Below are 13,128 nucleotides of genomic sequence, written 5' to 3'. Positions count from 1 at the left end.
CCAGTTTGAAACTTGTCTTATTTACAAGAACTATAACATTTATTAGAAGCTAGTGTCTTGCCATGTTTTTGCTTCAGTAACAAGTGGCTTCCACGGCTGGCTGTCCAGACCAGTTTGCAGGAGATGAGGGTTGCAGAGGAAATGGGTGAGAGCTCTAATTCCACCAGCAGGTGACTTTTTAAATGGATATCTGACTTACCCTCCCACCTTCATAAAATAATGGTGATTGAGAGAACCGTAGTGGCACCAAATAGTTTGCAGCTGAAGGTAAAACTTTTAAAACACAAATAGGAGTGAGGTGGTCCCATTTTGGGAGATGCTAGTGGATAAGAAATTAAAATTATGGTTCTCGGGTAACAGAATAGGGAAATCTGTTTTCAGACTGCTTTACTTAGCTGAGAAAATACTTGGGAGTCAAGTTCTCATCCAGACTATTCAAGTCTATTCAAGGCTTCCTGAAATGAAGAGTTCTGGGGTCATCCCACTTGCTGAGATTTCCAAGAGAGACATTACGGATTCCATCCTCTCTTCCCTGTCCCCTGCACTGGCAAGTTAAGACTCAATTCATAGGAGCCTCCTCTCTTCATGATCTCCATCTGCCACTATTGCTGCACAAGGAGAAACCCATACCTGTGCCATCCTGGTCTCAAAATGGATTATTGTGCTACCCTTTGAAGGGTTCTTGAAAAATAGTGGTTGTAACGCCATTCAGTCCACTTTGACAGTCCGGGTCAATCATTTTCTTAATTGCCCTTCGGGAGGTCCCACATTTACTGTTGATCACCGCATTGAAATTGCAGCCTCTGCCGCACGTTTTGGTGACGTACTCTGTAGGTGGAGGTGCAAGCACAGTGAGAGAACAAGTAGAGGCTTAGTTCAGTGTTATTCCTGGTGACATACACTGGAAACATCAGTTCAGCTTGTATGTTTCCAAACCAGTCCAAATTCTTTTCAAAGAAGAACAAATGCAAGTGAAGCACATGGATCTTAATGTGTTTTCACGATCAAAATTTTCAAAGAATTCAAGAAAAAGTTGAGAGGTCATGGAAAGGAAGCATTGCACCAAATATTACAATACAAGCTTACAACCTTTTTGTCGCCCTAAAGGTAAAGGTAAAGGGGCCCCTGACCATCAGGTCCAGTCGTGTCCGACTCTGGGGTTGCGGCACTCATCTCGCTCTATAGGCCGAGGGAGCCAGCGTTTGTCCACAGCCAGCTTCCGGGTCATGTGGCCAGCATGACAAAGCTGCTTCTGGCGAACCAGAGCAGCGCACGGAAACGCCGTTTACCTTCCCGCCGGAGCGGTCCCTATTTATCTACTTGCACTTTGATGTGCTTTCGAACTGCTAGGTGGGCAGGAGCTGGGACCGAGCAACGGGAGCTCACCCCGTTGCAGGGATTCGAACTGCCAACCTTCTGATCAGCAAGCCCTAGACTCTGTGGTTTAACCCACAGCGCCACCTGGGTCCCCTTTGTCACCTTATAAAAGCCTATAAACTCCTGCTGATGATTCAATAACAATATAAGCCAAGTTCACAAATGTCCCAACGGTTTCCGTGGCTGCACATTATCTTGGACCGAAAGATGACAAAAATATTTTTTCTCAACAAACCTATTTTCTTGTCTTCCTTCATCCTAATAATAATTGCAGTTTCACAAACCCCTTGATCATACAGCGTAAGTTCAAAGCGCAGTGTGTGCAGACTCCAGCTTTGTAGGAAACGTTACTTTAAAATAGAAACTAAACTACAAGTTGTATTCCATGAGAGTCACAAAGTAAACCCGCCGAAATTAATGGACACAACTTTGAATTGGGCCTTTTCTGCAGCGGCTCCCTGTTTGTGGAATGCTCTCCCCAGGGAGGTTCGTTCATTATACATCTTTAGGTGCCAGGTGAAAACATCTCTCTCCAACCAAGCCTTGGTCTATGGCCTTCTAAATGTGTTTATGGGGGTGGGAGGTTATTGTTTTATTTTTGTTTTAACTATTTATTTTGTGCTTTGATTCCTGCATTTTTAACTTGTGGACCTCCCTGAGATCTTCAGATGAAGGGCGGCATATAAATTTAATAAATAATAATAAAATAACAGTTGTATACAACCAAAAGGCCTTATATTTGTTTTAAAAGCATACTGACTATGCTTAGGGGATACACAGTGGTTTCAGATAATCACTGAGGTTGAGAATGAGGAGGAAGTTTATGACAGAATTTCTAATCTGAGAGTAAAGCAAATTAGGCTTAACAGCCAAGATTAAAAAGGCACTGCCCCGCTTTTTACCGAATAGGAAATACCGTAAACCTGCTAACATTTTGCTTTTCCCTAACAGCACTATTTAAGATCTCACCACATCCCCTACCTTTGATAGCATTTACAACAGCAACCGGCAATGGGATGGGCCGCTCCATGGTCCTGTTGTTGTGGGCGATGCGTTGTCCAGTGGCCGAAGACCGGGCAAGAGTTTCACGAGAGAAGAAGTAATCCAACAAGCGTCTGGTCATCAGCTCAGGGTTGTCGGTGGAGACTTGGGATAGGTCCTCCAGCTGGTGGTGGGAAACGTAAACTTGCGAGTTGGGGACCAGTTCCAGCTTCGTCCTCCCATTCTCCTGTCCAATGGGAGGAGGTTATGTTATTCTATAAAGCTGCTCTATGATGCTGAAGCCCTGCTCCCCTTTCTCCCACTCTTGCATCTAAGGAGGCTGGATTGTGATGCAGCAGATCCCTTCAGAACCAAGCCGAGGAGTATTTAACCGGCTCAAACATTCACTGACATGCAACAGCAGCAAAGCTACGTTCTACAAAATGTTAGCTGTATTCAGTCGAGTTCACACAAGCAAAGCCGCACTTGGGTTTACCTTTTTGGTATTCTGTGTGGGTCTTTGATCGGGGGGTGAAACCTACCTGGCAGGAAATTATAATGCTTAGTAGTTGTATAATCAGGGCTGAGAATACTAGGCACTCAAATCTGCACCGAGTTAAATGAAATTCAATAACAGCTTATACTCATTTTTAGAAGAGGAACAGGGAGAGGAAAATGCAAAAATCTAGTACACCACCGGTATCTTGATAGCAGAGATGTGGGTTGATGTGCATGTTCAGGACAACATTCTCTAGTTTAAGGACAAATCCCAGCTCAACTCCTGCATCCATTTTAGAAAGACAACATGGGTCACACTTTTGAGACATTGAAGTGAAGCAGGTTGTGCACATATCTTGATATATTTCTCTCTTCGGAGAGCAAACAGGTTTGACACTACAGGTGTAGTTAGGGGACGAAGAGGAAAATTTCAGAATATTATTTGGTGTCTACCTTGGCGATTTGAGATATTTGAATGAAAGCTGGTGTACACTACTGTCAAGATAATTCTATATTCTGTACTTAAAACCTCGATCTGTACGCCTGTTTCCCAAAGGCCAGGAGGAAAGCTTCTCAAACATAGGTGCTTTATTGTTTGATTCTGCTTACCGGAGTCACGAGGAGGTGAAAGGAGATGCAACTTGGCAGTGGCATCAGCCACTGCCTGTGCACATCTCTCCTGATGCAGAAGGCAAACAACCGCCACTACCTAACTCAGCCTAGTAAAGTTCAAGTGTTTGAATAGAATCATTTATTCCTACCCCCTTGAAAACAGATGCCGAGTACGGTTTTGAACTTGACATGCAGAATGACCATAACTGCCAAGTCTCCCGTTTTTCGCGGGAAACCCCCGTATTTTGTTACCGTTTCCCGCTGTCATCCCGAATTGATTAATATCCTGTAAATTTAGCTCCTGCCATGTCCCGGCTCCCGGCTGTCTGCGCATGTCTGGACGTGCGTAGAAGCGACTTCCGGTGCCGTTCTGCCCATGTCTGGGCACCAGAAATCGGGCAGCGCCAGCACCGGAAGTCACTTCTACGCATGTCTGGACTCAATCCGGGAGGGCATGAGAATGACACCCTGAACATGTGCACCCATTTTCTTTCCTATATCTTCAGGGCAGATGCAACATTGTATTGCTTTGTGTTTCCTGCCCGCTTTTTGAAAACAGGAGCGTCAAGCTAGAGTTGATTCTACATTTCAGGGATGGTGTCAGGTGCCTAGTTAAATTGCGGAATTCAGTGCCACATGATGTAGTGACAGTCGCTAATTTAGATGGCTTTAGAAGGAGATTAAACGAATTTGTGGGCTACCAGGAATCATGATGCCTGTATGCTACCTTCAGGACCAGAAGGGAGCATGTCTCTTCTGCTTTCCTTATGAACAAGCACAGCGACTCTCATTCCACTTAATCTTCAAGGCTGATACCACGTTGCGTTGTATTTTGCATTCTCCTTCAGTTTGAAAATGGGTTGAAGGACCCAGCTGCTATTAAAACATGAAATATAAAATTGTGCCCTGCATGGCTATTTTATTCTGTTGTCTTAATGTCCCACGGAGTTGTCCCCAGACAGGTACTGAGAATGTGGCATACCGATCAGCCAAGTTAAACAAAAGGACTCAACAAATGGCCAGGCACAGGAAGCTAATTCACTGGCTCTCTGGGGGCCTTATCTGGAAATGCAAGTAACTGGTTGCACTCTGCCACAAAGCAACAGTTCAGTGGCACAGTTCTGCCTGAGTTGTGATGCAGACGTGTGACCGTTTCCTCCTGAATCAAACAGAGACAGATCTTGCTTCATGCCACTCAATGTTCTCTCTGAATGAACACCTTACAATATGTTTAACATCACTGCAGCGTCCGGTCAGAGGGAGACTTCTTCCCCCATCACCCACCTCCATTGGCAATGCCCATACGGGTGACTCCTCAGACAGTGTCTCTTGTACATGGTTGTCCCATGTGCTGGTGGCATCACTGAGCCCAACGGGAATTTCTGGCCCATCTGCATTTATCCAGGGTGACAAGCCACCTGGTTTTGTGTTTAGTGTCCTCCAACCTGGTGAGATATGTGGCACAGTGGCTGGCGTGTGCCTCTGGTCTTCCAGAGAAGGTGGTGATTGCAGACCACTGACCTGAAAGAGATACAGATACCTGGGAGTAAAGAAGAAGAGAAACAGTGTGGTATACAGTACAGTATTGACTTACATAGGAAGCAGCCTTGTAACAAATCGGATCATTTGTCTACCAAGCATGACATTATCTACTCTAACCGGCAAGGGCTCTCCAGGGTCCTTCACACTACTTGCTACCCGATCCTTTTAAAAGAAAAACTAGAGGCTTCCTGTTTCCAGCGGGGAGAAATGGCTGACTCCCACACGATTGGACCTCAGCCAATTCAGGGTTGATATGGGGGTAATTAGCCCTGGCAGACTTCCCAGGGTGGGACCCGCAGATTGTCCGAGATTGTCAGCTTGCATCAAGGTGCAAGCGGCAGGACGCTGGGTCCCAGAGCACGGCATGGCTGGCACTCTCCAAAGCCACTCTCATAGCAGGAAACATCTGTTTGATAAAATAATTAGATTTGGACAATAAACAGACATGGTCTGGACTGAAGAAGACTGAGAAAAAACCTGCAGAACTGCACAGTCCCTGGTGTTTAAGCTCGGACTTCAAAGAGATTCTCATCATGGTGTTTGGATTATGGAGGTGATTGGTATATTCTTTTTTTTTTCCTTCTCAATACCTACAATTGTTTTTCTATGCCAAGCCTCATTAAGAAACCTTTTTTTAAAAAAAAAAGTACAGATGGACTTATATTTATAATTAAGTATCAATTGTGCAGCTTTACTTAGACTTGAAAGACTTGATAAAGATAAAAGAAAAAACAAGATGGTGCTTGTTAATATGACGCAGCATGGAAAAATGAGAATTCCTCCCTTTTTTGAGGGAAGTGGGAAATGCTGACTTTATAATGACTTGAGAAACAATTTGGGATAACATACAGTGCATCTGTTTGCAGAATTTCTTCATTATGAGAGAGAGAGAAAAAGCTAAATGGATGTCTAGCAACCCCCCTTCTAAGGCCCAAGGGGGGGCAGTTGTGTGGTCTCCGGGAAAGCTGATCGATCGCCAAATGACTTATATCTGTGGAATACAGTTCATTTATATTGCAATATTGCAAACAGTATGCTCAAACGACAGGCTTGGACAATAGCCTGGATTGGAATAATTTAACAACTTGGGAGTTGCTGCGTCATTAAACTTTAAACGATAGACTTGGACAACAGTCCAGATTGGAATGAAGTCAGGAAAAGCTGCACTGGCAAATAGACAGTTGAAATATATATACACACAAACAAAGCTGTACTCGATGGATGAAAGGATATATGATTTCTGACATGATTGAGAATCACATAGCCAGCGATGGAGAACTTTAAAGCGTTAAGATCGGAATGTGGAAAATATGAGGAGAAGAAGAAGAAGGCAGGAACGAAGATATTGGAAATATACTTCAGAGGTCCAGACTTTGGGGAGCTCGGGAAAATTAATAATTAATCATTTGGATTGTAATTTGGTTGTTTTTTTATTTTAGTTTATTGTTTTTCATTGGATTATGATTTGCTGGATATGTTAATTGGCTGTTTTTATTGGAAAATCAATAAATATTATATATATATATATATATATATATATATATATATATATATATATGAGAAAAAAGAAAAACTAGAGAAATTGGAAATTGAACCTGTATTCACACAACCAATGTCAGCTGTTGACCTGGAAAGAGAACTTTCTATTCTCGGGTACATATATAGAGGCAGTAATTTTGTCAACTACCTACCACAAGCCTGAGACTCTTGGCTCAGAGAATTATACCAGAGAATTGTCATAAAGATGACAATTGTAGTGGAATACCTAACTATACCGGCTCTCATTCACAACCCCAATTTATTCTTCAAAGAACAAAACAACCAAGTGAGTGTTTTATATCCCCTTTACATGGCACTTTTACCTGTGAAGGTGTGACATTCTCCAGCACTGCCACCAGGCTTTTGAGGAACTGAATATTGTTTTCATTGACATCTGGGGGAAAGAAAAGAACATACAGACAACAAGACCTGTATATCAGACAGGATTTCTGGAAAATGTCTTAGAAAAGGAGTATGTGTAGTTATCTCCCCATGATGTGCTACCTGGATTTGAGAGCAGACAACTGTGGCTGCTGTTTTTAAAAGCATAGCAAACCCACAACTTACGTGGGACTTACAATTCAGGGATCGTGTCTAAAGCCAAAATTGTGTACAGTCAAAACACATTGGGTTCAATGATATGTGAGATTGCCAAAGCTTTTCTTCCCTGAATATCCAACCTCTTTCTTTTTCTTCTCCTCCTCCTCCTTCCCTGCCAAGCTTATAAAACAGAATGTGTGCAAATTAAATGTACATAAGTTGCAGGCTTACTGTACTTCCTATCTGGAAGGGATCACATGTATGCCCCCCCGGTTCCCTTTTTTTGGCAGCGCTGTCTGCTTCACCTTTAGCTTCAACATATATGAAGAGACAAGGAGCAGTGCTATAGGGACACCTCAATGGTAAAGTTCAGCAAAGAAGAAAAATGCAACATGCTCGATGCTTGCAGTCATTATCTAAGCACAGCTATGGCAGACCTCTCTTGTCTGCATGCACTTAACAGACACAACAAGCAAGTGATTGGAAGCGGCGGAATTTTCAGCCATGTGGATTACATTGTAAATAATCAGGAAGTCATGTGGAAAACAATAAACGACTTCATTTTGCCCAGTGGGGAAGACAACAGAGGTACGGTACTTGTATGTTTCTTGCTGCAAGGCACATGGCAACTCAGAGCAGGAGGTGGCTATATGAAGTGACAAAAAGGCCCAGGGGAAAGGGTTAAATTCCCCAGCGCTGCAGGGTTGACACCACCTCCTGGGTTGCATTTTAACTTTATATAACTTGTGGAGGCCCTGTTCCCATAGTCATATTGGACACTACCCCTAGTATGCAAAATCTTCCCTTCCTCTGTTCCTCTCACGTCACCACATTCCTTGTTGAGAAGTCCTCATGGACTGCCTCCTTTTGAAACTTCCAGTACAGACTGGGGAGAGCACTGGTGTAGAGCTCTAATCCCCCCACTACAAGCAGCATTTAGGTGTTATTATTTTTTACCAAAGAGAGAGTCCCCCATTCCCAGCACCACCCTGGCTGGTGTGCCTCCTCCTGCACCGTTCCTGATGGACAAGAAGTCGTTCTGCTCCTCCAAGTTCTGGATGAGAGCTTTCAGCTCACGGTTCTCCAGCTCCAGCTCCTGGATCCTCTTCTCCTGCCGCACAGCAGCCTCCTCCCGAGACGCCAGCGCTCTCCTCAACTCTGCCACCTGCTGCTCCAGTTCTCTGATCAGTTCAGCGTACAGACTCGTCACTCTGCTGTTGTCCCTGACAGGCATGCATTCATGAGCGTTTTGATGACAGCAACCCATCAGCTGGTGACTCAATGACGGGGGTTGTGACAAATCCACTCCTGGTCTGGCAGGGGCAGAGATTGGCACGTAAGGGGCTGCATGGGCAGCCTCAGCATTTTCTGGAGTCCTCCTGCACTGTGGCATACTGAAAGGACACTGGCTATGGAGATCCAAATTCTGGAAGACTTGTCTGTAAGACATCCCCTGCAGTTCCAGCATTGGAGGGAATGGAGGGGCAAGGCTTGGACTAGTGTGTCTTCTACCAGCAAGCTTGGCTCTTTTCGGGTTTTTGCCTTCTTCGAATGAGCATGTTAGGGGAGAGCAGGCTTTTCCAGCGCTGCTTAGTGGTTGGGTGCTGGAAGCAGACAAAAAGAAGGACGTTTCAAGAGAAAAGGATCTTGCAAAGCCTGGAAGCAACTACCACAGAATGACACTCTCTTATGAATCTGCTGTGCCGCTTTTAGGTTCCCCAGAATCTTCCCTGTCTGTTCGTGCTGTTTCATTAAAAACAGTAAAATGAAAGTGACTAGCACTCATTGCAAAGGAAATCTTAACACGGGAAAATAGCGTCCTTTCTAGAACAGAGACTTGAGTCGCTGAGTGTTCCTTAATTGCAGATGGCCCATTTGAACTCATTAGTAACCTGCATGGTCTCAATTTAGTTCTTAAAGATTAAGTAAATGCTGGCATTAAATAAATAATGCAACACTGGCTTAGTGAGGACACTATCCCTCCAAACTGTTCAAAGTCTTGTTATCTCGCCTAAATTGTACCCCACCTTCTATGCTGCATGGCTCCCCTACAACTTTTTTTCTCTCCCATCCTGTCATTTTTGCAATATGAATTCCTACTGCAATTCAACATTACTACTGGAATGTCGTTTTTCATTCTTCAGATGGCCCATTACAAGTACATTCCCCTAGAAAATACATGGTGACAGTATTGTGCCTGGACTTTCTCCATACCTGACACATTCTTCAGCCACTCGTTGCTGAGAGGTCAACTTGTGGGGCTGGTGAAAAGTGGAGCTCTCCAGAGTATTGCCTTTCATTCCTGCTTCCTCCTGAAGATTATCATCCATACGTTGTTGCACAGCCTAGGATTAGGAGCTTCTTGGGTCTGTGACACCTTCAGCTATTGGTCCCCATCTTTGAAGAGGCCAGCACCTGCATCAGAAAGTGTCCAAGACCAACCCTTAGTTTGAGACAGAGTTTGACAGAATTTGTTGTCAGCGAAGACATGGGAGCATGTAAATAAATCCAGAATGAAGTGTTTCAAAGCTTCTGTGAGGGTGCCTACCCTTGTCATCAACAGCCTTCTCCCACGAGTATGAGTTGAAGGCTACATATACCCCATTCATTTAAGACATGTTATTTCAACCAAAGAATCCTGGGAACTGTAGCTTCCCCCCCCCCACAGAGCTACATTTCCCAACACCCATAACACACCACAGTTTCCACAATTTTATATATATATATAGATAGATAGATAGATAGATAGATAGATAGATAGATAGATAGACACACACACACACACACACACACACACACACACATACATAATTTTAATAGTACACAACAATCCCCTCCTCATCTTGTAGAGGAGACAAGGAGAATCTAAAGTATCTGCCAATATAGTCCATCAGGTTTTATTGTTCGTTTATGCAAACAAAGATGAAATACAAAGGTGTCCCACAGTAACTAACAAAACCTTTGGGCTTCAGATACACTGGATATTACGAATATTCAGATACACTTCAGATACACTGGATATCTGGATATTCAGATATTATGAATTATTATTATTATTACTGTATTATTATTTATTTATTGACTTTATATACCACCCTATAATTATTATTTATTTATTTATTTATTTATTGACTTTATATACCGCCCTATACCCGGAGGTACTATTCCGTTTCTTTCAAAATCACAGCTCTGGGACCAGTTTCCAAACGCAGGGTTGACACCTGGGGCATATTGAGTAGTCCGTGCAAAAAAAAGAGTGCCACTGGGCATGTGCAGACTACACCTCTCATTTCTAGAAGCATTGCGTCGAGGCCCCACGAGCTTCCCTGAGCAGCCCCTTCTCACCCCAACTGCCGAGTTCTGCCTTCCCACCCCAAAGAGAGAAGGGACCCTGTACCTTTAACAGCACCTCCATAGGATCTGTTTACAAGCTTGGCGCACCGTCTCCCGGACCTCACGCTCAGCTTTCCCCGCCTTCTTCTGCCCTTCTCCTACTGGCCGCGGAGCTCTTTCCTTCTGCCTCTTCATTGGGCCGCCTTCCGCCGCCTTCCCATTGGCTGCCGAGGGGAGGCGCCTTCTCGCCTTCCCTATAGACTTTTCAGACGGTAGACTAGTGACGCACCGCCCAGCTTCCGGGCCGAATTGGAAAGTTCCTTACCTGCGGAGCGCGTAGGACCGTCAGTTCCTTCTTGCGTGGCGAGGCAGCGGAGCACGAGGCTTCTGCAGGCAGCTGACCGTGGGCTACGACGGAGGTGGACGAGACGAATCCTGTGGTTGTTTGAAGGAAAGGCAGCTTCCCCAGTCATATAATAAATGAATCATAAACTGGAAATTAAAATAGCATCAGAACCAGATTCTTTTCGGGGTGGGGTGTGTGGTTTGGGCAAGACACCCACAATAGGCGCCACTCTTCCCCTGGTATTATTGGCAAATATTGTAGTGATGTAGGAGAGCTGGACCATAAAGCAGGCTGATTGCCAAATAATTGATGCTTTTGAATTATGGTGCTGGAGGAGACTCTTGAGAGTCCCATGGACTGCTAGAAGATCAAACCTATCCATTCTGAAGGAAATCAGCCCTGAGTGCTCACTGGAAGGACAGATCCTGAAGCTGAGGCTCCAATACTTTGGCCACCTCATGAGAAGAGAAGGCTCCCTGGAAAAGACCCTGATGCTGGGAAAGATTGAGGGCACAAGGAGAAGGGGATGACAGAGGATGAGATGGTTGGACAGTGTTCTCGAAGCTACGAACATGAGTCTGACCAAACTGCGGGAGGCAGTGGAAGACAGGAGTGCCTGGCGTGCTCTGGTCCATGGGGTCACGAAAAGTCGGACACGACTAAACAACTAAACAACAAAATTGCTGCTTCATCCTAGCTCCTGCTTGCTAGCAAGACAGCCAGTGAGCAAGCAGCCAGTGGCAACTGCTGCTGCTCCTCCACTCCACCATCATCGTTTACTTGCTCATCCCTTCTGGACCAGACCAAGAGGCAGGTTCTGACTCTCAGGGAATCATAGAATTGTAGAGTTGGAAGGGATCCTGAGGGTCATCTAGTCCAATGCAGGAATCCTGCCCACAGCCATCGCTGGGTGGGCTCGAACCACCAAACATTTGGTCAACAGCCAGACACACTGACCCATTGCGGCCGTAGCTCAGGGGTAGAGCATGTGCCCTGCATGCAGAAGGTCGCAGGTTCAATCTCCAGTGCAGGCATAGGCAAACTCCGGCCCTCCAGATGTTTGGGACTACAATTCCCATCATCCCTAGCTAACAGGACCAGTGGTCAGGGATGATGGGAATTGTAGTCCCAAACATCTGGAGGGCCAGAGTTTGCCTATGCCTGCTCCAGTGGCTTCTCCAGGTAGGGCTGGGAGAGAACTCTCCTGCCTGAAATCCTGTACAGCTGCTGTCTGTCACTGTGCGGAGACAATATTGAGCTCGATGGGCCCATGGTCCGACTCTCTGTAAGGCAGCTTCCTATGTTCCTTGGTGAACAAGTAGGATGTCTGGCAAGGAAGAGAAGCACATCCAGGAAGATCAGGTTAGTCAGCCCCTGCTAGGGTGTGGGTCCTCCACAGATGCCCACCCATGGGGACAAGCCTTGAATTAAAACAAGGTTACTGTTATGTACTGAGCTGAATCCTAGAACAATAGGATCCAGAATGCAGCAGTCTGATTGGTCCGCAGGAGCCATCCAATCCAGCTCCAGGTGGAAATGAATCAGCAACCTGATTGGCCTGCAGGAGCAGCCAATCAGGCTGCTGGCAGAAGTGAATCCACAACCTGATTGGCCTACAGGTGCAGCCCTGAAGTAGCCAATCACACAAGGCCCATTGTGTAAATAATGTATACAGTATAAGCAGACGTTTTGAGGAAAGAGCCATTCTTCTCTTCTTCTGTTGCTACTACAAGCTGAAGAAAGAGCATGAAATTCACTCTCGACTCCAAGTATATTTCACTGGCAATGAAGGTGGGCCAATCAGGTTGCAGATTTTTACAGAAAGACTCATTCCACCTGGTATAAACTTAATACAGTATTTACAACCAGATGAAGGTTCCATTTTTGGAATAATAAATTTTCAGAGTATTTTTCACAGTTATATCAAAATTTACTGGTTTGGTTATACTATTAGAAATACATAGACAGATAATTATAAAATTATTGTGAGGTTTAATAAGCTGTTCATATTTGGACAGCTTTTCTGCTGTGCTTTATTGGAAGGAGAAAAATAATAATTTCCGTAATAACAATTTAAACCATTTATTTAACTAAAACAATGGCATTATAGCATATGTATCCATGTTTGTTAACTGATGTGATTAAACAATTTTTAAAAAACAACTTAGACTGCATTTTAGCACACATGAAAAACTTAAAACAAATCCTTATTTCCTGATGAATAGCCTTTGGACTATAATGTAACTTAAATAGAAAATATCTTTAGAAATATTTTTCCTCCAAAAGCATTTTATTTTAAAAATCCAATTTAAATTTTAAAAAATCCAATTAAAAAAAAATCTGATTTATTTTTTTTTTTT

General features: G+C 44.2%; 1 protein-coding gene across 2 annotated transcripts; it reads right to left on the bottom strand.

Moving 5' to 3' along the window:
• Nucleotides 1-4: 4 nt before the first annotated feature.
• Nucleotides 5-10,607, bottom strand: LOC118094487 (uncharacterized). Of its 2 annotated transcripts, none has more exons than XM_035134976.3 (7): nt 10,487-10,607; nt 9,304-9,504; nt 8,047-8,693; nt 6,873-6,943; nt 4,753-4,989; nt 2,359-2,605; nt 5-828 (listed from the first exon to the last, which is right to left on the bottom strand). In XM_035134976.3, exons 2-7 carry the CDS (start codon nt 9,417-9,419, stop codon nt 665-667), a joined length of 1,482 nt encoding a protein of 493 aa, XP_034990867.1. In that variant the 5' UTR covers nt 9,420-9,504; nt 10,487-10,607; the 3' UTR covers nt 5-664. The 2 variants fall into 2 exon arrangements, with proteins under 2 accessions (XP_034990867.1, XP_088510712.1); XM_088654586.1 differs by having other exon boundaries at nt 9,304-9,516; nt 10,487-10,601.
• Nucleotides 10,608-13,128: the final 2,521 nt, after the last annotated feature.

The sequence above is a fragment of the Zootoca vivipara genome, chromosome 12 (genome assembly GCF_965207765.1).
Source record: "Zootoca vivipara chromosome 12, rZooViv2.hap1.1, whole genome shotgun sequence".
NCBI lineage: Eukaryota > Metazoa > Chordata > Lepidosauria > Squamata > Lacertidae > Zootoca > Zootoca vivipara.
The sequence above is the reverse complement of the archived record's forward strand: the minus strand, read 5'-3'. Positions and strand labels throughout refer to the sequence as shown.

What these genes read in the sequence shown, in the direction of transcription:
- LOC118094487 (XM_035134976.3), bottom strand. Translation starts at nt 9,419, where the DNA reads ATGGATGATAATCTTCAGGAGGAAGCAGGAATGAAAGGCAATACTCTG. An exon ending in GTGGCTGAAGAATGTGTCAG is followed by an intron (nt 8,694 to 9,303) that starts GTATGGAGAAAG and finishes GTCTGCTTCCAG; the next exon opens with CACCCAACCACTAAGCAGCG. An exon ending in TATGGGCATTGCCAATGGAG is followed by an intron (nt 2,606 to 4,752) that starts GTGGGTGATGGG and finishes CCCATTGGACAG; the next exon opens with GAGAATGGGAGGACGAAGCT.